Source organism: Salvelinus fontinalis, chromosome 10, assembly GCF_029448725.1.
Source record: "Salvelinus fontinalis isolate EN_2023a chromosome 10, ASM2944872v1, whole genome shotgun sequence".
In the NCBI taxonomy this organism is placed as follows: domain Eukaryota; kingdom Metazoa; phylum Chordata; class Actinopteri; order Salmoniformes; family Salmonidae; genus Salvelinus; species Salvelinus fontinalis.
Window position 1 is genome coordinate 36,246,735 of NC_074674.1, and position 25,998 is coordinate 36,272,732.

A 25,998-nucleotide genomic window follows, 5' to 3' on the forward strand; every position below is an offset into this window, starting at 1 on the left:
TCTCGCGCTCTCTCGCTCTCTCGCTCTCTCTCGCTCTGGGCTGCACTCTCTGTGCATGGCGACATGACTCCTTTATGGCTGGTGCTAAACGCCATGCAGTGACAGACATGGCAGCCGGCCATTACATCATGCAGGATATAGTATAGTTTTCCCACCGCAGGAATAGAGTAGAATAGTAACCAACCATTGTAAAAGAAAATGCAGTACGCCTATGTTCATATTCATTTCACTGTCTAACACTTCTTGATATGTTTCATTACATCACATAACAGATAAACTGTGTCATATGTGAACAGCTACAGAATAGTATGCATAACATAAAAGCTATCCTTAAGATTTAACGAAATAAGCACTACGATTGTAATTTTTACATGGTACTATTTGCAGGTGCCTATTTGAAAATGTCACAATGTCTATCATCATGTGATGTTACTGTAGTAGGAGAGTGCACACCAGAAGCGCACCGCCCTTTGATCTGCTGCCGGCATTCATGTGCTTTTAGCCCAACAAGTCGCCAGATGGTGCTATTATTCCTTATGTCGTTTGTCATCTGACGGCATGTTGGACTAATGTGTTTAGTACAGGAGATATGTTTTCCTTCCTGAAGTATCAATCAATCAAGTTTATTTTATATAGCCCTTCGTACATCAGCTAATATCTCGAAGTGCTGTACAGAAACCCAGCCTAAAACCCCAAACAGCTAGTAATGCAGGTGTAGAAGCACGGTGGCTAGGAAAAACTCCCTAGAAAGGCCAAAACCTAGGAAGAAACCTAGAGAGGAACCAGGCTATGAGGGGTGGCCAGTCCTCTTCTGGCTGTGCCGGGTGGAGATTATAACAGAACTATGCCAAGATGTTCAAAAATGTTCATAAGTGACAAGCATGGTTAAATAATAATCATGAATAATTTTCAGTTGGCTTTTCATAGCCGATCATTAAGAGTTGAAAAACAACAGGTCTGGGACAGGTGGCGGTTCCATAACCGCAGGCAGAACAGTTGAAACTGGAATAGCAGCAAGGCCAGGCGGACTGGGGACAGCAAGGAGTCACCACGCCCGGTAGTCCCGACGTATGGTCCTAGGGCTCAGGTCCTCCGAGAGAAAGAAAGAGAGAAGGAGAAAATTAGAGAGAGCCAAGATTTTCAAAATGTTCATAAATGACAAGCATGGTCAAATAATAATCAGGAATAAATCTCAGTTGGCTTTTCATAGCCGATCATTAAGAGTTGAAAACAGCAGGTCTGGGACAGGTAGGGGTTCCGTAACCGCAGGCAAGTAAGTAAATATTACTTAGCAGCTGTAATCTGTTGCTGGAAAACTATACCATAGAATATGGATGAACTAATCCAATCTCCTCGAGAGGTAAATTCTTACTTTTGCAGTGGCTAACCTAACCCAATAATATACTCATTATAGTCCAAGGACCTTACATGTTCTGTTTAGAGGCGAATTGGCTCTGGCAGCCAAAACAGCCAAACACTCCATGTGAAACGATTCTCTTACATATTATATCAAAATGATTTCACAAATGCAAAATATACACTTATTATACACTGTTTTAACACAGTTGCAGGCGACAGTATTTTTCAGTGACAACACATTTGTGGCTTCTGTTTTTCCATTTACATACAGGTGTTAGGAGACGCAAATAGCTAATTAGCACAGGTACGCCTCTGTCTTCCGTAAACAAGTGCCGTATCATATGTTTCCAAAACTACCGCAAGCGATGCGTTTTAACGATCAGAACGAGCGTCGTGGTCTTAACAAAAATTCCCAGGCCAGAAGATACTATCGTCAATAGACACTAAAGGTAAGTTGGTTATCGTCTAATGTGTTATGGATTACCTACTTAAACATTCCTGCTAGACACTTTAGCTCAGGTGAGATTGCAGTTGTTCATAAATGTTTGCAAAACAACCTGCTTTCCAAACGTGGATATTTAGTCGTGTCTTTTGACCATTTATTAGCAGCATAGATAAAAACGTAACAAGATTCCATACTGGCAGATGTAATTACCGATAGGTCCATATCATAGATCCCAGTGACCCAGCATATAGTACTTTAGTGTAAAATTTGTGAAATTTAGTCAGACAAACTATAGACAACACAACACACATAAGTAGGCCAATTGCTTATACAGTCTGTCTGATTTACAAACGATTTGTAGACAATACTGCACTCTAGTGGGCAAAAACTTGATGATCAAAGCTATATCCCAGTGTGAATGCAGTGTAGCTTAGTTGGTAGAGCATGGCGCTTGTAACGCCAGAGTTGTGGGTTTGATTCCCACGGGGGACCAGTATGAGAAAATGTATGCACTCACTACCGTAAGTCGCTTTGGATAAGAGTGTCTGCTAAATGACTAAAATGTAAAATGTGTTGCAGGTGCTTCATGTTTTTGGTTTAACTGACCTGGAAGACCAGATGTGTTGAATTTAAGCAATTACAGGGCCTCCCGAGTGGCGTAGCGGTCTAAGGCGTCACTACAGACCCGGGTTCAATCCCAGGCTTTATCACAACCGGCCATGATCGGGAGTCCCATAGGGCGGTGCACAATTGTCCCAATGTCATCCGGGTTCGGGGAAGGTTTTACTTGGCTCATCGCGCTCTAGCGACTCCTTGTGGCGGGTGGGGGGCATGCAGGCTGACAGTTGTCATTTGAACGGCGTTTCCTCAAACACATTGGTGCGGCTGGCTTCCGGGTTAATCGGGCGGGAGTTTGAAGTGCGGTTTGGAGGGTCATGTTTCGGGGGATGCATGACTCGACCTTCGACCCCGTTGGGGAGTTTCAGCGATGAGACAAGATCGAAAAAGGGGGTAATTTTTTAAAATTATTTAGGCAATCACTGAACTGATCAATTAGCTCAGCTGGTCAGGTGTGGTCCCTAGTTGTAACAAAATCCGGCAGTACCTGCAGCTCTCCAGGAACAGGGTTGTCTACCCCTGGCATATAGCATTAAAAAAACATGCTGTCATAAAATAAAGCAGCTCTTTCAGAAACCATGAAGCATAGTTTCAAGATAGAGTCATACATAAAAACTATTCCTGAAACATCCCAACTTTACCCGGTCAATAACAACCTTTTCAAAATCCATGCATGGCCTCACTTTACTAAAAGTGCTGAAGGTGGTTCTTTTACAACAAAAACAGGGTCAAGGTGAGTGAGCATGTAGACACAACAGGATGTAGAGACATTGCTACACCAGTACATCCAGTGTGTTATTGGAACTCCCCACCTTGTGTACCTCACATCTCACACACAGCCCTCAGTAGGCTCACAAACACTTTCTAGCAGGTATCCGGGCTATCCTCCAAGGAGCGCTCTGCTCACGACTCCACGGCTACACTGGAAGGGGGATGAGAAAGAGGAAAGGAGCTTCTTAGGGACAGGATGTGTCCATTGGAAAGCCAATTAGAAAAGGCGTCAGTAAGCACTTGTATGCAGTCAGCAGGAATGTTAAGAATGTCACGACTGTACCTAGTTTGAAGGTAGGGGTAACAATAAGAGAGAACAAGGGAGGGGGTGATGGCATGTGTGTGTGTGCCATCACATGTTAAGATACCAAAATGGGCCAGTTCAATCAGCCTTTCACATAGTAGCCTATATTACAGAAAACATATACGACAGAAAAAGTGTCAGATTGATGTGAGCCGTAATTAACACGTAATTCCTTTCACTAGCCATCATACAAATCAGCGGAGGCTGGTGGAGTGAGAAATGGGGAGGATAGACAAATGCTTGATAGGCCTACGTCACAGGAGGTTGGTGGCACCTTAATTGGGGAGGACGGGTTTGTGGTAATGACTGGAGCGGAATAGGTGGAATGGTATCAAATACATACAATACAAATACACAAATTCCAAGATGGCGTAGCAGTCGGACGTGTGTTTGTCTTGTCCCGTCTTGTCCCGCGTAAATAGTCCTCGTATTTTTTGTATACATTTCGTATATATTTTAATTTCACTTTCCATCTTGGAACTGAATATACATTCCCGCAACCCGCCTCACCCAATGCGGTACGGATCTGCTATTTTTTTTATACTTTAGAACCGTAACCCCAATCAGAAGCTAGCCAGATAACTAGCTACTAGCTAGTAGTCAGTTAGCCACTGCTGCGGTCTTCACCCTTAACTCGGACACCAGCCAGCTTCAGCTCGGGCCAATACATGCCAGTCTACAGGCGCGATATCAACCCAGAGAATATAGGACTGCTTTTTCTCTACCACATCACCGGATTCCTGACGCAAGCTCTGGACAATTACACCGGATCATCGTCGCTAGCTAGCTGCAACCAAGTGGCTACTACTGGCTAATACCTCTGTCCCGAAACAAGCACCAGTTAGCCTTGAGCTAGCCTCGAGCTAGGCCCATCTGCCGGCTAGCCGAAGAGGTCTACCTGCGAATTCTTGGGCTACAATACCTCTTTTGCCAATTGGACTGGACCCTTTATTGCCGACACGGAGCCCCGCCGATCCATCATGACTGGTCTGCCGACGTAATTGTCCGAGGTGGTTCCAACAGGCTTTTCCATTGCGACGTTTCTGAATACACATCTGCTAATTATTAGCTGTCTTATCGGCTGCTATCTAAATAAATATACCGGACAATTTTTTTCTTTTTTTTCTTGGGTCACTATATCTATTTTGCCAATTGGATCGATCCCCTCTGCCACACGGAACCCCACTAATCTACCGACGGAAACGAACGAGGTGAAAAAAATAAATAATAATAATAATAATTACAAAAAATAAAATAAAAAACAGACCTCCATCCTATGTTATCTTGCTACCGATAGCCAGCTACCCGGCCAGCTGTCTGGATCGCCGTGACCCCAACCAACCTCTACTCACTGGACCCTTATGATCACTCGATTAAGCATGCCTCTCCTTAATGTAAATATGCCTTGTCCATTGCTGTTCTGGTTAGTGTTTATTGGCTTATTTCACTGTAGAGCCTCTAGCCCTGCTCACTATATATCCAACCTCTCAGTTCCACCACCCACATATGCGATGACATCACCTGGTTTCAATGATGTTTCTAGAGACAATATCTCTCTCATCATCACTCATTACCTAGGTTTACCTCCACTGTATTCACATCCTACCATACCTTTTGTAAGAGCTGACGCTTTCCTCATCCTCGGACGAGGTGAGGAGAGAAGGATCTTCGGACCAAAATGCGGAGTCAGGGAAATATGCCATCTTTATTTTATAACGAAAACCGATGACACGAAAACAAACACTTTAACAAACTACAAAATAAGAAAACGACGTACAACGGAACCTGAACATAAACTCACATCAACAAACGTAAACTCACGAACAGGAACGTACATCAAAACGAACGAACAGCCAAACAGCTCCAAAAGTGAATACATCGAACATAACGAAGACATCACAGGAGACAATCACCCACAAACAAACAGTGAGAATGCCCTACCTAAATATGACTCTTGATTAGAGGAAAATGCAAACCACCTGCCTCTAATCAAGAGCCATACCAGGCAAACCGAAACCAACATAGAAACAGATAACATAGACTGCCCACCCAAAACACATGCCCTGACCATAAACACATAAAAACTAACATAAATAGGTCAGGACTGTTACAGTACCCCCCCTCCAAGGTGCGAACGCCGGGCGCACCAGCACAAAGTCCAGGGGAGGGTCCGGGTGGGCAGTTGACCACGGTGGTGGTTCCGGTTCAGGACGCTGTCCCCATACCACCATAGTCACTCCCCTCTTCTTTCTACCCCTTCTAATGCCCACCCTAACACTACCTTCCCCTAAATAAACAGCTAGCACCAGGACAAGGGGCAGCACCGGGACAAGGGGTAGCACCGGGACAAGGGGCAGCACCAGAACAAGGGGCAGCACCAGGATAAGGACCATCACTGGAATAAGGGGCAGCACCGGGACAAGGGGCAGCACCGGGACAAGGGGCAGCACCGGGACAAGGGGCAGCACCGGGACAAGGGGCAGCACCGGGACAAGGGGCAGCACCGGGACAAGGGGCAGCACCGGGACAAGGGGCAGCACCGGGACAAGGGGCAGCACCGTGACAAGGGGCAACACCGGGACAAGGGGCAACACCGGGACAAGGGGCAGATCCCGGCTGAAGGACTCTGGCAGGTCCTGTTTGGACGGCTCTGGCAGGTCCATGCAGGCTGACGGCTCTCGACGCTCATGGCAGACTGACGGCTCTCTACGCTCATGGCAGGCTGACGGCTCTCTACGCTCATGGCAGGCTGACGGCTCTCGACGCTCATGGCAGGCTGACGGCTCTCGACGCTCATGGCTCTCTGACGGCTCTGGCTGCTCATGGCTCTCTGACGGCTCTGGCTGCTCATGGCTCTCTGACGGCTCTGGCTGCTCATGGCTCTCTGACGGCTCTGGCTGCTCATGGCTCTCTGACGGCTCTGGCTGCTCATGGCTCGCTGGCGGCTCTGGCTGCTCATGGCTCGCTGGCGGCTCTGGCAGATCCTGTCTGGTTGGCGGCTCTGGCAGATCCTGTCTGGTTGGCGGCTCTGGCAGATCCTGTCTGGTTGGCGGCTCTGGCAGATCCTGTCTGGCGGGCGGCTCTGGCAGATCCTGTCTGGCGGGCGGCTCTAGCGGCTCCTGTCTGGCTGACGGCTCTAGCGGCTCCTGTCTGGCGGATGGCTCTGTAGGCTCATGGCAGACGGGCGGCTTTGCAGGCTCATGGCAGACGGGCGGCTTTGCAGGCTCCTGGCAGACGGATGGCTCAGATGGCGCTGGGGAGACGGATGGCTCAGATGGCGCTGGGGAGACGGATAGCTCAGATGGCGCTGGGGAGACGGATGGCTCAGATGGCGCTGGGGAGACGGATGGCTCAGATGGCGCTGGGGAGACGGATGGCTCTGGCCGGATACGGCGCACTGTAGACCTGGTGCGTGGTGCCGGAACTGGAGGCACCGGGCTAATGATAAGCACCTTCCTACTAGTGCGTGGAGCAGGGACAGGGCACACTGAACTCTCAAAGCGTACTCTATACCTGGTGCGTGGTACCGGCACTGGTGGCACCTGGCTGAGGGCACGCACCTCAGGACTAGTACGGGGAGAAGTGACAGTGTGTACAGGACTTAGGAGACGCACAGGTGGCTTAGTGCGTGGGGCCGGAACTGGAGGCACTGAACTGGATACACGCACTATAGGGAGAGTGCGTGGAGGAGGAACAGGGCTCTGGAAATGCACTGGTAGCCTAGTGCGTAATGTAGGCACTGTAGGTACTAGGCTGGGGCGGGGAGGTGGCGCCGGAAATACCGGACCGTGCAGGCGTACTGGCTCTCTTGAGCATTGAGCCTGCCCAACCTTACCTGGTTGAATGCTCCCGGTCGCCCTGCCAGTGCGGCGAGGTGGAATAGCCCGCACTGGGCTATGCAGGCGAACCGGGGAAACCATGCGTAAGGCAGGTGCCATGTATGCCGGCCCGAGGAGACGCACTGGAGACCAGACGCGTTGAGCCGGCCTCATGACACCTGGCTCAATGCCCAATCTAGCCCTACCAGTGCGGGGAGGTGGAATAACCCGCACCGGGCTATGCACACGTACAGGAGACACCGTGCGCTCTACTGCGTAACACGGTGTCTGCCCGTACTCCCGCTCTCCACGGTTAGCCTGGGAAGTGGGCGCAGGTCTCCTACCTGCCCTTGGCCCATTACCCTTTAGCCCCCCCCCCAAGAAATTTTTGGGAGTTACTCACGGGCTTTTCGGGCTTCCGTGCAAGACGTGTCCCCTCATAATTCCGGTTTCGAGCTTGATTCTCCGGCTTCCATCCACGTCTCCTAGCTGCCTCCTTAAACCACCGCTCCTGGGCTGTGGCTGCCTCACTCTTCTCACGAGAGCAGCGATGTTCTCCAGTTTGCGCCCAGGGTCCTCTACCAGACAGGATCTCCTCCCAAGTCCAAAAGTCCTTGTTGCTCCGTCGAGCATTCCCATACCGCTTGGTCTCTGTATTGTTGGTGGGTGATTCTGTAAGAGCTGACGCTTTCCTCATCCTCGGACGAGGTGAGGAGAGAAGGATCTTCGACCAAAATGCGGAGTCAGGGAAATATGCCATCTTTATTTTATAACGAAAACCGATGACACGAAAACAAACACTTTAACAAACTACAAAATAAGAAAACGACGTACAACGGAACCTGAACATAAACTCACATCAACAAACGTAAACTCACGAACAGGAACGTACATCAAAACGAACGAACAGCCAAACAGCTCCAAAAGTGAATACATCGAACATAACGAAGACATCACAGGAGACAATCACCCACAAACAAACAGTGAGAATGCCCTACCTAAATATGACTCTTGATTAGAGGAAAATGCAAACCACCTGCCTCTAATCAAGAGCCATACCAGGCAAACCGAAACCAACATAGAAACAGATAACATAGACTGCCCACCCAAAACACATGCCCTGACCATAAACACATAAAAACTAACATAAATAGGTCAGGACTGTTACACCTTTGTCTGTACATTATTCCTTGAAGCTATTTTATCGCCCCCAGAAACTTCCTTTTACGCTCTGTTCTAGACGTTCTAAACGACCAATTCTCATAGCTTTTAGCCGTACCCTTATCCTACTCCTCCTCTGTTCCTCTGGTGATGTAGAGGTGAATCCAGGCCCTGCAGTACCTAGCTCCACTCCTATTCCCCAGGCGCTCTCTTTTGATGACTTCTGTAACCGTAATAGCCTTGGTTTCTTGCATGTTAACATTAGAAGCCTCCTCCCTAAGTTTGTTTTGTTCACTGCTTTAGCACACTCTGCCAACCCAGATGTTTTAGCCGTGTCTGAATCCTGGCTTAGGAAGACCACCAAAAATTCTGACATTTTCATCCCTAACTACAAGATTTTCAGACAAGATAGAACGGCCAAAGGGGGCGGTGTTGCAATCTACTGCAAGGATTGCCTGCAGAGTTCTGTTTTACTATCCAGGTCTGTTCCGAAACAATTTGAACTCCTACTTTTAAAAATCCACCTCTCTAAAAACAAGTCTCTCACTGTTGCCGCCTGCTATAGACCACCCTCTGCCCCCAGCTGTGCTCTGGACACCATATGTGAACTGATTGCCCCCCATCTATCTTCAGAGCTTGTGCTGCTAGGCGACCTAAATTGGAACATGCTTAACACCCCAGCCATCCTACAATCTAAGCTTGATGCCCTCAATCTCACACAAATTATCAATGAACCTACCAGATATCACCCCAATTCCGTAAACACGGGTACCCTCATAGACATCATCCTAACCAACTTGCCCTCCAAATACACCTCTGCTGTTTTCAACCAAGATCTCAGCGATCACTGCCTCATTGCCTGTATCCGTAATGGGTCAGCGATCAAACGACCTCCACTCATCACTGTCAAACGCTCCCTGAAACACTTCAGCGAGCAGGCCTTTCTAATCGACCTGGCCGAGGTATCCTGGAAGGATATTGATCTCATCCCGTCAGTAGAGGATGCCTGGATATTTTTTTTAAATGCCTTCCTCACCATCTTGAATAAGCATGCCCCATTCAAGAAATTTAGAACCAGGAACAGATATAGCCCTTGGTTCTCTCCTGACCTGACTGCCCTTAACCAACAGAAAAACATCCTATGGCGTTCTGCATTAGCATCGAACAGCCCCCGTGATATGCAACTTTTCAGGGAAGCTAGAAACCAGTATACACAGGCAGTTAGAAAAGCCAAGGCTAGCTTTTTCAAGCAGAAATTTGCTTCCTGCAACACAAACTCAAAAAAGTTCTGGGACACTGTAAAGTCCATGGAGAATAAGAACACCTCCTCCCAGCTTCCAACTGCACTGAAGATAGGAAATACTGTCACCACCGACAAATCCACTATAATTGAGAATTTCAATAAGCATTTTTCTACGGCTGGCCATGCTTTCCACCTGGCTACCCCTACCCCGGTCAACAGCACTGCCCTTGCCCAAGCCTTCCCCACTTCTCTTTCTCCCAAATACAGTCAGCTGATGTTCTGAAAGAGCTGCAAAATCTGGACCCTTACAAATCAGCCGGGCTAGATAATCTGGACCCTTTCTTTCTAAAACTATCTGCTGAAATTGTTGCCACCCCTATTACCAGCCTTTTCAACCTCTCTTTCGTGTCGTCTGAGATTCCCAAAGATTGGAAAGCAGCTGCGGTTATCCCCCTCTTCAAAGGGGGAGACACTCTAGACCCAAACTGCTACAGACCTATATCTATCCTACCCTGCCTTTCTAAGGTATTCGAAAGCCAAGTCAACAAACAGATTACCGACCATCTCGAATCCCACCATACCTTCTCCGCTATGCAATCTGGTTTCAGAGCTGGTCATGGGTGCACCTCAGCCACGCTCAAGGTCATAAACGATATCTTAACCGCTATCGATAGGAAACAGTACTGTGCAGCCATATTCATTGACCTGGCCAAGGCTTTTGACTCTGTCAATCACCACATCCTCATCGGCAGACTCGACAGCCTTGGTTTCTCTAATGATTGCCTCGCCTGGTTCACCAACTACTTCTCTGATCGAGTTCAGTGTGTCAAATCGGAGGGTCTGTTGTCCGGACCTCTGGCAGTCTCTATGGGGGTGCCACAGGGTTCAATTCTTGGACCGACTCTCTTCTCTGTATACATCAATGATGTCGCTCTTGCTGCTGGTGAGTCTCTGATCCACCTCTACGCAGACGACACTATTCTGTATACTTCTGGCCCTTCTTTTGACACTGTGTTAACAACCCTCCAGGCGAGCTTCAATGCCATACAACTCTCCTTCCGTGGCCTCCAATTGCTCCTCCAAACTAAATGCATGCTCTTCAACCGATCGCTGCCTGCACCTGCCCGCCTGTCCAACATCACTACTCTGGACGGCTCTGACTTAGAATATGTGGACAACTACAAATACCTAGGTGTCTGGTTAGACTGTAAACTCTCCTTCCAGACTCACATCAAGCATCTCCAATCCAAAGTTAAATCTAGAATCGGCTTCCTATTCCGCAACAAAGCATCCTTCACTCATGCTGCCAAACATACCCTTGTAAAACTGACCATTCTACCAATCCTCGAGTTCGGTGATGTCATTTACAAAATAGCCTCCAAAACCCTACTCAATAAATTGGATGCAGTCTATCACAGTGCCATCCGTTTTGTCACCAAAGCCCCATATACTACCCACCACTGCGACCTGTACGCTCTCGTTGGCTGGCCCTCGCTTCACACTCGTCGCCAAACCCACTGGCTCCAGGTCATCTACAAGACCCTGCTAGGTAAAGTCCCCCCTTATCTCAGCTCGCTGGTCACCATAGCAACGCCCACCCGTAGCACGCGCTCCAGCAGGTATATCTCTCTGGTCACCCCCAAAACCAATTCTTCCTTTGGCCGCCTCTCCTTCCAGTTCTCTGCTGCCAATGACTGGAACGAACTACAAAAATCTCTGAAACTGGAAACACTTATCTCCCTCACTAGCTTTAAGCACCAGCTTTCAGAGCAGCTCATAGATTACTGCACCTGTACATAGCCCATCTATAATTTAGCCCAAACAACTACCTCTTTACCTACTGTATTTATTTATTTTGCTCCTTTGCACCCCATTATTTCTATCTATACTTTGCACCTTCTTCCACTGCAAACCAACCATTCCAGTGTTTTTTTTTACTTGCTATATTGTATTTACTTCGCCACCATGGCCTTTTTATATTTTTATTTATTTATATATATATTTTGTTTGCCTTCACCTCCCTTATCTCACCTCACTTGCTCATATTGTATATAGACTTATTTTTCACTGTATTATTGACTGTATGTTTGTTTTACACCATGTGTAACTATGTGTTGTTGTATGTGTCGAACTGCTTTGCTTTATCTTGGCCAGGTCGCAATTGTAAATGAGAACGTGTTCTCAATTTGCCTACCTGGTTAAATAAAGGTGAAATAAAATAAATAAATAAAATAAACATCGAACACATGGTATGGTGCCATTCCATTCGCCCCGTTCAAGCCATTATTATGAGCCGTCCTCCCCTCAGCAACCTCCACTGGCCTACACATACACTTGCAGCCTTAGGCCAATACTATGAATCAAAGAAAACCCAACGAGGGCCTCCATGATTTAACAAATGCACTGTATGACCTCCAGCTCCTGTCTTGCCAATCTCCCACGTCATGTTTCAAAGCCCTTTGCTAACACACTGCCTTGACCCAGAACCCACGAGAGCCATAAGGAAACCTGTGAGCTGGCGCGTGGACACTTTCACAAACGTCCCCCTCAGACTGACGTGCTGCTGGCCGGCGACATGGAAACTCGTGGCACCGCGCTGAAACCCGTGTCGACCTGCTGGACCAGCGATGACAGACGATGACCACAGAGCGGCGGATTGTTTCCTGTTATTGAAGGACTACAGAGAAATAACCCCCCCCCCCCCCCCAGTGGCCCACTGTGGATAGAAGGGAAGTGTCGCTCACAGCTTATAGAGGAGACACCCCCTAAATGCTGAGGTGTACGTGCAGACTGTCTGGTGTGCATGGGACGTTGCTATGCTAGGCTTGTGGGTGCTTATCTATCTAGCTGTCTGTGATGAATGGCCAATGTACTGTGGTCCTCCTGTGTCTACTTACATGTAGAGGGGTGTCCACAACAAGCTGAGCGTGTGTGCATGTTGTATTTAACACCTTAGGGATGAATTGGAACGCCGACTGCGAGTCAGGCCTAATCACCCAATATCAGTGCCCGACCTCACTAATGCTCTTATGGCTGAATGGAAGCAAGTCTGAGCAGCAATGTTCCAACATCTAGTGAAAAGCCTTCTCAGAAGAGTGGAGGCTGTTATAGCAACAAAAGGGAGACCGAGACCGACTCCCTATTAATGTCCATGATTTTGGAATGAGATGTTCGACGAGCAGGTGTCCACATACTTTTGGTCATGTAGTGTATGTGTAAATTCGGAATATGATTATTCCTCAATATGTTTTGTAGCCATTACATGTTTGCTATAGTACCAGTCCTGTGAAGAAAATGGACTATAGGATTTTGTGTTTGCTATGTAGCCTACAAAAACACTTGCTTCATGATTCCAGATCATGACTCGTTTATACTATGGAAAATGTATACATTTCAGATTGTTGACACCAGACTTACAGGGGAGATACCTAAGATAACATTATTGACTACATGACTCCAGGGAAGAACAAAAAACATTCATGTATCACATAACTCAAATCCTGTTAGATGGTGTTGAGGTCAGGACTCTGTGCAGGCCAGTCAAGTTCTTCCACACCAATCTCGACAAACAATTTCTGTATGGACCTCGCTTTGTGCAAGGGGGCATTGTAATGCAGAATCAGGAAAGGTCCTTCCCCAAAATGTTGCCACTAAGCTGGAACTAAAAGGCCGAGCCCGAACCATTAAAAACAGCCCCAGACCATTATGCCCCTCCACCAAAGTTTAGAGTTGTCAGTATGCATTGGGGCAGGTAGCATTCTCCTGGCATCCGCCAAACACAGATTTGTCCGTCGGACTGCCAGATGGTTAAGCGTGATTCATCACTCCAGAGAATGCGTTTCCACTGCTACAGAGTCCAATGGCGGCAGGATTTAGACCACTCCAGCCGATGTTTGGCATTGCGCATTTCCATGAAGCTCCCAACGAACAGTTATTGTGCTGACATTGCTTCCATAGGCAGTTTGGAACTCATTAGTGAGTGTTGCAACCGAGGACCGATAATTTTTGCCCGCTACGCACGTCAGCATTTGGCAGCACCGTTCTGTGAACTTGTGTGGCCTACTACTTCGCGGCTGACCCATTGTTGCTCCTAGATGTTTAACAATAACAGTACTTACAGTTGACCGGGATAGCTCTAGCAGGGCAGAAATTTGACAAACTGACTTGTTGGAAAGGTGGCATCCTATGATGGTGCCATGTTGAAAGTCATTGAGCTATTCAGTAACGCCATGCGTCTGCCAATGTTTGTCTATGGAAATTGCATGATTGTGTGCTCGATTTTATACATCTGTCAGCAACAGGTGTGGCTGAAATAGCAGAATCCACTAATTTGAAGGAGTACCCACATACTTTTGTATGTACTATATAGTGTACCATTTATTTATTTCATGTATTTTTCTTATTCTTATTTACAATGACGGCCTACCAAAAGGCAAAAGGCTTCCTGCGTGGACGGGGGATTAAAAATATAGTACAAAACACACATCACGACAAGAGAGACACCACAACACTACATAAAGAGAGACCTAAGACAATAACATAGCATGGCAGCAACACCACATGACAACAACATGGTAGCAACACAACATGGTAGCAGCACAAAACATGGTACAAACATTATTGGCAGAAAAGCAAGAAGGTAGAGACAACGATACATCACGCGAAGCAGCCACAACTGTCAGCAAGTGTCCATGATTGAGTCTTGAATGGAGAGAAAACTGTCTAGTTTGAGTGGTTTTTGCAGCTCGTTCCAGTACTTGTACTGCAGTGGAGGCTTCGAGGGGAGGACAGATCATAATAATGGCTGGAACAGAGTGAATGGAATTGCATCAAACACATGAAAAACACCTATTCCAGCAATTACCACAAGCCCATCCTCCCCAGTTAAGGTGCCACCAACCTCCTGTGCTGTACTGTTCAATTCTTATGTTTTCATTTAAAATATCCTAAATTAATTTAAAGGTTGCATGCATCACTTTTACAAACATGTTCACCTGTTTGTGAACAAACATGTTCACCTCCTTGCTCGCACACACTTTTTCAGTTCTGCCCACAAATGTCCTATAGGATTGAGGTCAGGGCTTTGTGATGGCTACTCCAATACCTTGACTTTGTTTTCCTTAAGCCATTTTGCCACAACTTTGGAAGTATGCTTGGGGTCATTGTCCATTTGGAAGACCCATTTGCGACCAAGCTTTAACTTCCTGACTGATGTTATGAGATGTTGCTTCAATATATCCACCTAATGTTTGTTCCTCATGATGCCATCTATTTTGTGAAGTGCACCAGTCCCTCCTGCAGCAAAGCACCCCCACAACATGATGCTGCCACCCCAGTGCTTCACAGTTGGGATGGTGTTCTTCGGCAAGCCTCCCCCTTTTTCCTCCAAACATAATGATGGTCATTATGGCCAAACAGTTCTATTTTTGTTTCATCAGACCAGAGGACATTTCTCCAGAAAGTATGATCTTTGTCCCCATGTGCAGTTGCAAACCCTAGTCTGGCTTTTTCATGGCAGTTTTGGACCAGTCGCTTCTTCCTTGCTGAGCGGCCTTTCAGGTTATGTCGATATAGGACTCGTTTTGCTGTGGATATAGATACTTTTGTACCTGTTTCCTCCAGCATCTTCACAAGGTCCTTTGCTGTTGTTCTGGCACTGATTTGCACCGAAGTACGTTCATCTCTAGGAGAAAGAATACGTCTCTTTCCTGAACGGTTTGACGGCTGCGTGATCCCATGGTGTTTATGCTTGCGTACTATTGTTTGTACAGATGAACGTGGTACCTTCAGGCGTTTGGAAATTGCTCCCAAGGATGAATCAGACTTGTGGAGGTCTACCATTTTTTTTCTGAGGTCTTGGCTGATTTCCTTTGATTTCCCCATGATGTCAAGCAAAGAGGCATTGAGTTTGAAGGTAGGCCTTGAAATACATCCACAGGTACACCTCCAATTGACTCAAATGATGTCAATTAGCCTTTCAGAAGCTTCTAAAGCCATGACATAATTTTATGGAATTTTCCAAGCTGTTTAAAGGCACAGTCAACTTAGTGTATGTAAACTTCTGACCCACTGGAATTGTGATACAGTGAATTATAAGTGAAATAATCTGTCTGTAAACAATTGTTGGAAAAAATGACTTGTGTCATGCACAAAGTAGATGTCCTAACCGACTTGCCAAAACTATGGTTTGTTAACAAGACATTTTAATGACTTCCGTCACAAATATACAACTGACTGGATAACTTATTAATTAGCCTATCAAATAAGACATTTGACAAGAGGACAATTGTTGGATGTCATCATCACATCATACCATTCTATATTAGTAATATGTTTATACATAATTATTAATTTTTAATTCTGAAATTATATCCCTGGTAACATGATGTCAATTTGTTCTCATAAACAAAACAAAACAAAAGGATGAGAGAGAGTACAGTCACAAGACACAACTCCCATAGAGCGACAAATGATGATTGTGGCAATATTGGCCTCAAGAGGGCGGTGTGGTCCCCAGTTGTTTTTGACAATAATATGTTATACTGAGGTGAGAATCTTCCAAAACCTAGGGATCATCATCATCATCATCATCATCCCATCTGAGATTATAAAGACACAACCCCTTTACTCTAGATAATACGTAACATTTTGGGTTATTGCTATGTTATTACAATGTAATAAACCATGTTGAATGGGTTATGGAAAGACCAAACTCATGCTTCTGTGATTTATACTTTCTTTTCTTTCATTAGGCTGCTACCGGTCGACCATATCTCATTGTTGTCGATTCACCTGAGATGCAAGATCTCAAAGAAATCCCTAGTTTCTCTCACAATGTTCTGTGCTGACAAGCAGTGCGGGTATTGACGTCAGTCACCGGCATCAGCACCAGCGCGCGAAGCTCTGGTCTTTGGGAGTGGTACGAAAGTAAATCTGCGCTTCCCCGCCCGCCCAGCTACACTAGAAAGTTTATGAGGGTTTACATGACTGACTGCTTCTTTTGCACTCGTGGTTTATACCCGCAATTTAAAAGGGACATTCTCCGTTGATATGTGAGTTTCTTTTAATCAATGCTTTGCTGACAGCTTTAGCTGTTGTCCCTGGTACAATGTATTCCCTTTATGTGTTGTTTATTTGAAGCCAATGATAGGTGACAATTAGATAAGATAACTTGTTAACATGAATTATAAAGTTGTGTACTGAGAGTTATTGTCAAATAAACGTCTAGCCTATAGCCGTATTATCGTACATTTCTGAAAACCAGAACTATGAGTTTCACTTATTCGTCCTATTTATTTCAGCCAAATAAAAACATTAACGGTTTTGCTTTGGTTTCACTTTAATAGCCTGTCTTCCGTTTACCTGAAATATTCAACTACTTTCTAGTGACCATTTTCTATAGTTAAACCGTTATTAGGCATTTGACTCAATAATTCGTGTTTGTCTGGTTAAGGAAGTAGCCATAGTTACTTTTGTTTTGCTTTGGTTGCATAAACAGTTTATATAGTCTTTTCCCCTCGCTCTATATGAATCATATAACAAGAGCAGTCTCCCTTGCTTATCAGATCTCCCTATTGTAACATTATTTAAAGAAAGCGACGCCATACTGTTTCCTGGCAGGCTGGGCCAGCAGTTACTGACCACTGGATAACCCTAGAGCTCCGGGCCCCATGATAATATTCTAGGCTATCCAAGGACAGACAATCACATTGGAAGTATAAATGTTATACGTTTGTAGCCTATCATTAGTTGCACATGCAGAAGTTGATGGCAATGTCACGTGTCAAGTTTTAACGAATTATCCCATTTTCTATCTGAATTTGGTATGGTAGCAACAGTTCTAATCAATCACCTAACTAGAAATGGGGGGTAGTTGAGTAGAGAGAGGTACAGTACATACATTTATTAGAAATTGCCTTGTTAATCATCACTAACATAGATGTTAATCAGTGTACTTCATCTGATCCTGGACGTTTAGGAAGAGGCCCTCTGGAGAGAACATTTTATCCTATAATAATCTCAGATACCACTATTCCAGATAAAAGACAGAAAAAAAGAAAGTGATGCAGTTTATAATCTTGGCAACACCATCTCACAATTTAATTTTCAACAGGAAAGGTTACTTGAGGGGATTTGTTAAGCTTGCCAGCATTGAGTGTAGAGGATGAGTATTACATTGATTAATATGCATTGACATTATGTTAATTATACTCTGATGTAATTATATAAATGTGCAGCATCAGTAATACCAGAGGTATACACTATTCCTTATTGATTGGATATTTTCAGTAGTCACCACATCTATGACTTAGCTTGGCAGTTGGCAATCTCCTATTGACGCCCCGCCTCATTTCTCCTAGCTGACCTTTGACCTATCAAGGCTGGATTTGTGTGGTAACCCCTCTGGAGCGGAACCACTGCCACCACAGTCACAGCCGTGCTGCCATTGGACGAGGACGCTGCCCGAGCACCTAGACACCGACAAGTTCTTCATTGTGACTCCCACAGATATCTGACTTAGAGATGGAGAGCAGCAACATGCCACTTTTACCTCTGCTTCTACTCTGCCTTGCCATCGCCACTTCAGGTAAGACCAACGGTTGGTTGAACCTCCAACTTCCATCTCTTCTTAATGGTTGTGTAAGTGAAGAGCTGTTTGGTTGACGGCTAGTGTGCTAGACTCGACTTGGAGACTGGTGCTGAATTGAAGCCTAGAGGGTCTTTCCTTCTGCGTAAGCAAAGTTCAAAAACCGGCATTAACCTTGATTTGAACTGTCATGATTTACGTATTCTAACCTCATCTCTTTTTAAAAAACAACCAGGGCTTTATTTTCACAGCTGTTTTCAGTGGTTCTCTCAGGATTACCAGTTGATTGGATGAGTCTGTATATAGAGGTGTAACGTGTATAGTGACTGACAATATTTCCTGAAGACTACTTTCATTAAAACTCATAAAGTATAAGGACTAAATGAGCAATGTGTGGATCAGTTTATTATTGTGCTGGTATACGCTATAGGTAGCCTAGATTTGTCTTGGTTGGGTGTATATTTGATATATTTATCAAGTAAGTTTTTGGGGCGTATGATTAAAAAAATAGGTATGTTAAATAGAGCTCGCCAGCTTGTAGTCCTAAAAAATGGAAATTACATCTCAGGTTTGTTCAGCTATTCCTAAAAATCAATGGTGAATGAATGGGGTTTTGGGATAAACGCAAAGAATAAGGTTTGAGGTTAACACAGGCTTAGATCTTATACATTTGTAATATCAGTCAGTTAACATGACCTTTATGAATTATGAAGCATTTATCTGCTTTATGTGCTTATTTTGATTACATAAATGTTTCAAAATTCACAAAAAGTGACATTAGCTGATGGAGATGTCATAGAACAAAACTAATAAGATCTCCTAAGCCTGTGTTTACCACAGGTCTTATTTTCCTCTTTTATCCCAAAACCCTACAAAAAAAAACATTAATTTCCCCATAGGCTTTGGCCAACAAGCAATGGTCGTACCCTCCATTAGTTCCTACAAAAAGGTGCCATTACAATTGCTCTCTGTGGCTGCAGTGGTTAGTTGGCAGTTAGCTGGAGTGTTATGTAGGAAATGGAAGAGAATCTGCAGTGTTCAGTTATGCTCTGACAGGTCTTGTGTTATGCTCTGGCCACTAACATGTGTAGATCCTTGGAGTGATGCTTATTTCAGATAGTTATGTCAGACAGAGCAGGTGTAGTTCATGCTATTCCAGTGGATCCTCATGTCCGTGCACTGATATATGCACATTTTATGTATTTGGCTCTTGCAGACAAAGGAAAGCAGTCCAAAACAGTTTGTATTGTTTTTTTATTTATTATTGTTGTACCATTGTGGAGAAGGAACCTGCAAGTAGCATTTTGTTGGATGGTATATACCATGTGTATCCTGTACATACGACTAATACAACTTGAAACTGCAACATAACCGAGACATGCCAAGACATTGGAATATTCTGTAAGACTTCCAAATAGGAATACTATAGCAACGTTTCTGAATACAGCATTTTTTACACCCATCACTAGTGAGTGGCTGAGGTTGTGGCTGCAACTGTGACTGTCTGTCGACAGTGTAGCCCTCTGTAGTGGATTCTAGTTGGGAATCTGTGTCGACTGCTTTGGTCTCACTGGATTAAATCCCTGTTGCCCCTGTTGGGGGCCTCCGTTTGGGCTCCAGACAGTAGTTGGACTCCAGACTTCTGTTCTGTAGTTCCATGGGGGCCATCAGCTGTACAGCCCCTCTCTGGGGGTGTCCCTACAGGAGGCTAGGTTGACTGTAGGCCTCATCGGCTCCCCACTGCAGTTAGTTCCCCGTGGGAGCCTGACGTGATGGTTGTCGACTCTTGGCCTCCCGCTGCACTTCCTCCCAGCCGGGTCCTTCTCCACAGACTGGAGGAAAAGTACAAAAGTGATTAGGCAGCTGCCGTAGAGGGAGGGGAGCCTGAAGGAGAGCTTGGGGGAAGCTGACAGACTAGGAGGGAGGGAGATGGAGGGAAGAAAGGTAAGGAGAGCAGCAGAACAGCAGGCAGGGAAGCCACTAGGACCACATCCTGAGGAAGCTATGCTGGAGGCTGGGGGGGGGGGGGGGGGGGGGGGGTTGAGGGTTGGAGATGGTGGTGGTGGTTAGCGTGGATTATGTAACTATCCAACAATACATCAGAGACACAGTGGGTTGATCGGGAAAGGGGTGCAGAGAGAGAGAAAGGGATGAAAGGAGAGGGAAAGAGAGAGAGAGATAGAGAGGAGGGTGAAGTGAGGGATGAGGCAGAGAGATTGAGAGAGAGAGAGAGAGAGAGAGAGAGAGAGACAGAAAGAGGGGGAGGGACTAAAGGGAGAGAGAGATTGTGTGTGAGAGTGAAATACACTATGGCAAGATGCAGAGAGAGATGAGAGAGAAAGAGAGGGATAAAAAGAGGTGACAGACAGCTCCTTAGTAGGAACTTGCAGAGGGAAATAACAAAAAAACAAAAAAAACTGCTGCCTCTGTTAAAAATGGCGTTGAGAGTCTAAATAGCCCACTTCCCCCACACTGCAGCCAGACTGGGTGGCAGGACCAGGGAGACATAGTGACGCGACCACTTGTCGCTGCTGCAGACCGATTTCTATCTCACTGTTGCAATCAACAATCCATTTCTGACTGCCTCTTTTTCTCTCTTTGACTAGCAGTGCTGAGCAGGACTAGCTACCCAGTGGGCACACGCTGGTTGAATAAACGTTGTTTCCACGTAATTTCAATGAAATTACATTGAACCAACGTGGAATAGACGTTGAATTGATGTCTGTGCCCAGTGGGTATGCTACAGTATGTTGTTCACCTCTCTACCTATCTCTCTCTCTCTCTCTCTCTTGCTCTCTCTCTATTTCTGTCTGTTGTACCTAAAAGGGAGAGTAAGCGTTTGATGAGTTACAATAATGTTTGCTGCCGGATAACTTTTCCTGTTTGTGTATAGATTATGAATGATGTGTGATGGTTCACTTTATCTCTGGAGTAAAGCAGGGCAGCAGCAGTGTCATATAAAATGTTCAGAGACAAATCATTTTTTCCCAGCTTGTGAGTTATGTTTTTCTTGAATTAAGTTGTTAACAAGGCACCCCTCATGCGGTAAGGCATATATCAAAGCACTGTAAAACACATCTAGCTCACTCTATTTAGGCTATGCATCACCTAATGTTGATAGGCACACTTTCATCTCAGAAACCATTTAATTTAAGACTTTTCATATCTAGGAAAAACATTTTGAGAGTAACATACACAATCGTTTCTCATCTGCAAGGAGATGCTTGAGCCTCAGTAATTATTCTATTACTTGGCTGTAAGGCAAAGAGAGAGAGAGCACTAGTTCCGTTGAGCTCTTAACAAATACACACAAATATTTACATGTAGTACTTTAGTTTTTAACAAAAGATGACCATGTTAAACGAAAACACAGTCATTGATATTTAAGTGTCCACTCGTTTCAGGCACCGTTTCTGGCCAGGCCCTGGACCTTGTCTGCCTGTCTTTCTCATCGTGGTGCACTATCCATGGGGATCGGTAAGGCCCAGGTCCCCCAGGTTGGGTTGGTCGGCAGGCAGTGGCGTGCGACCTGAATGGCTCATTAGTACATGGCGCGGAGATAAAACTCCTCATCAGAATGGCGACCGCTATGTGCACATGCCAGCGGCAGCCGTCTGCACACTGTGGACAGATAAGGCATGGCGTTGTGTAGCTATTATCTCTGGCCAGTCTGCCCATACTCAGCCAAGGGTCTGCCCAATCAGAAGAAGTCTTGAAAGGGGATTTGTACCTGTCCCTTTAAACATTATTTTTGGGTTATCTTCCCCAAATCCCAGAGAGAGTAGTACTTGGGTTGGCTGTTTGGTACCTATTCCTTATTTCCCACTATGCAAATTCATAAACTATTTAGTATGCTATGTTGATGTGCTGCTTTCTTCAGGCAGAACAGAGATAGTTGTCAGCTAAGCTTCTAAAGGACAGGAAATTATTATTGAACAGTTGATGCTTTGAAGCAATGACAGGTGTCACAGGCTTTAGTTGAAGCTTGTTGCGATGTGTCTCACAAATCTTAAAAACCACCATTGGTGTTCAGAATTGAAACAACGTAGGGTAGCTACAGTCACTTGTTATTTGACCCTAATGGTAGAGCTATGCAAGCCTGGGTGTATAAAGTTGAACCTTCTTGTTGATTCAGGTGTCATGCTGCTTTCTCTGGATTCATGTGGTGAAGTGCTCAAAATTCTCTTTGATTTATGACACACTTGGTGTGTGTGCTTGTGTGTGTGCACGCATGAGTGTGCTCCTGTGTGTGTTGGTGTGCTTATGTAGGGGCCACATTTAGGGTTATAGAGAGTCCCTCTGAATATGATGGAAGGCTTTTGATAGAATCTTTTCCCATTATTAATACATTGAAAAGTAGAAAGTGTGATCAAGGGATAGGCTTTAATTAAAAGCCCTGTAGTGCAGATGTTTGTCATATGGCTCCAACAAATCCCAAAGCCATGCCCAGGGCTCTTAACAGTCGGTACTTATCTTCCTGAGGAAATATAGTCAAGTTTTTTGACAGCTTTCCACTCTCAGACTATTTCATTACTCTTAGAGGAAGAAAAATAAAACTTGGCACTGCAAAGCAGCACAATCTTTCTGTCTTTGTTCCAGACTCTACCTAACTCCACTTCTTCAACTTCTCAAACGTGTCGAAAAGTAGCAGAACGTTCATAGCTATACTATCTATGATGCGACGATCCCAAAGTGGGCTCGTTAATATGTTCTGGGAAATCAGTGGAGAAAAACGGGGTAATGTCTGTTGGTTCTATGAGCAACATATGCTGTGCAAAGCGACATCAATCTTGAATGATTGGGAGCACCCAGTGTGCAATGCGTCTCTGCCGTTTCCATCTGCTCGGTGGAACGGAGTTAGCACAGCGACCGCTAAATTAGTCTTTCCCTCCAAAAACCACGTTTGCTAATTAATGCCTGGAAGATGAATAGACTCTCACTATAGAGCAAATTCACAATGTCTCGCCGTTTAGTGATAAATTCATTTGTTCACACTGTGACCAACCTGAAGACTGAGAGCTAATAGAGTGTTTATGGAACACCTTGTCAATTTGAAGGAAGAGGCAACCAAAGCAACGAAACGGAAACATTGCACACGCTGATGCTGCCTGGAATATGACAGATATATGTTTCTGTATGTGTGTGTTTGTGTGTGTCTGTGAGAGAGACAGAGAGAGATATAGAGAGAGCCTGTAGTGTATCAATGGGGAACGGCAATGTATTTAACATTCGTCATATCTAAAGTTCCTAGCATCACCATTCTAGGAAAGAACTGCTAGTATAGTGAATGACAAGAGCACACTAAGTTTTTCAACATCAAAGCATCAGATTGCCTTAGGAACAGCAACAGACAGACAAACCATAAAGATTAATTTAGAGACAGCTCTCAAGCTTCTAAGAGATACGTGTGTGTGTGTGTGTGGGTCAGCCATAGGCCCTCAATGGATTTGTTGTACTACTTCTGACATGAGGAGATATCTGACAAGAGTTGTAAACAGAGCCGATTATATATGAAGACAAGCTGTCTACAGACCAGCTTTCACATCCTCAATACCAGTGGTGTAAAAATACTTGAAAGTACTAAAGTAGTTTTTTGGGGTATCTGTACTTTACTATTTATATTTTTTTCACAACTTTTACTTCACTACATTCCTAAAGAAAAGTATGTACTTTCTACTCTGTACATTTTCCCTGACACCCAAAAGTACTCGTTACATTTTGAATGCTTAGCAGGACAGGAAAATGGTCTAATTCACACACTTATCAAGAGAACATCCCTGGTCATCCCTACTGCTTCTGATCTGGCGGACTCACTAAACACATGCTTCATTTGTAAATTATGTCTGAGTGTTGGAGTGTGCCCCTGGCTATCCGTAAATTAAAAAAATAAGAAAATGCTGCCGTCTGGTTTGCTTAATATAAGGAATTTGAATTGATTTACACTTTTACTTTTGATACTTGAGTATATTTTAGGAATTACATTTACTTTTGATTCTTAAGTACATTTAAAACCAAATACTTTTCGAATTTTACTCAAGTAGGATTTTACTGGGTGACTTTCACTTCTATGTGAGTAATTTTCTATTAAGCCATCTTTACCTTTACTCAAGTATGACAATCGGGTTCTTTTTCTACCACAGCTCAATTCCATTAACACACCTAAATAACCACACACACAGCAGGGCGTTCCCCGATGTAAACAATCTTGGTCGACCAAAAGTCGGCTGTTCTTTCAACCCAATTGACTGGTTGAAATTTTACCATACACTATATAGACACATATGTGTTTTAATAAAATCAACAATTTTCTGAAGCTTTAAGCACACTGTTTGATGAAATAAGACACACATGACTTGAGGGAGCCAGAGATCTAGAGAGCCAGAAAAAAAAAACTTAACCTGACCCGACCATCTGGCTTTACTCTGCTGAAGTAGCCGGTCATAGGCTACATGAGGAATCGGCAAACTTTTTCATGTGGAATGCCAGTTTATCTTATCATTTCCACCGATATGAGTGCCAGTTATGGTTTTCATGTGCACATTTTCATGGTTTTCATGTGCACATTTTCATGGAACAGTTTCATTTAATTTATAATAAGGTCTTCGTATCTCAAAATCATTGTCATGTGGTTAATCCTAATTCTATCCCAAAAAATTATACAAACCTAAAAGATAACTTGTATTGCCATTGCCAACTATGTAAAAAACGCCTATACAGCCAACAAATGTTTGTTCACACTGTGACCAACCTGAGGACTGAGAGCTAATAGAGTGTTTATGGAACACCTTGTCAATTTGAAGGAAGAGACAACCAAAGCAACGAAACGGAAACATTGCACACGCTGATGCTGCCTGGAATATGACAGATATATGTTTCTGTATGTAAAGCCATTGCAGCCTGCAGGTAGAGAATATCCTGATAAAAATAAATATCCTATAAATCAAATTGGCTACACATAGCCTGTCTGCAACGAACTTGAAACATTTTTTATTTATTTTATTTTATTTCACCTTTATTTAACCAGGTAGGCAAATTGAGAACACGTTCTCATTTACAATTGCGACCTGGCCAAGATAAAGCAAAGCAGTTCGACACATACAACAACACATAGTTACACATGGAGTAAAACAAACATACAGTCAATAATACAGTGAAAAATAAGTCTATATACAATATGAGCAAGTGAGGTGAGATAAGGGAGGTGAAGGCAAACAATATATATATATAAATAAATAAAAATATAAAAAGGCCATGGTGGCGGAGTAAATACAATATAGCAAGTAAAAAAAAGTAAAAAAAGTAGAGATAGTAGAGATAGAAAAAAGTAGAGATAGAAATAATGGGGTGCAAAGGAGCAAAATAAATAAATAAATAAATACAGTGGGTAAAGAGGTAGTTGTTTGGGCTAAATTATAGATGGGCTATGTACAGGTGCAGTAATCTATGAGCTGCTCTGACAGCTGGTGCTTAAAGCTAGTGAGGGAGATAAGTGTTTCCAGTTTCAGAGATTTTTGTAGTTCGTTCCAGTCATTGGCAGCAGAGAACTGGAAGGAGAGGCGGCCAAAGGAAGAATTGGTTTTGGGGGTGACCAGAGAGATATACCTGCTGGAGCGCGTGCTACAGGTAGGTGCTGCTATGGTGACCAGCGAGCTGAGATAAGGGGGGACTTTACCTAGCAGTGTCTTGTAGATG

General features: G+C 44.6%; 1 protein-coding gene across 3 annotated transcripts in view; it reads left to right on the forward strand.

The window, feature by feature from the left end:
- The first annotated feature begins 12,479 nt into the window (after positions 1-12,479).
- The window catches only part of LOC129864119 (endoglin-like), a 66,962-nt gene continuing 53,443 nt past the window's right edge, over positions 12,480-25,998 (forward strand). Inside the window, exons 1-2 of one of the 3 annotated variants that reach the window (XM_055936738.1) lie at positions 12,480-16,771; positions 18,080-18,306. In XM_055936738.1, the coding sequence (XP_055792713.1) occupies positions 18,243-18,306 (64 nt within the window). In that variant the 5' untranslated portion in view covers positions 12,480-16,771; positions 18,080-18,242. The remainder of the gene's footprint in view (positions 16,772-18,079; positions 18,307-25,998) is intronic. The other 2 variants (XM_055936736.1, XM_055936737.1) reach the window with 2 other exon arrangements.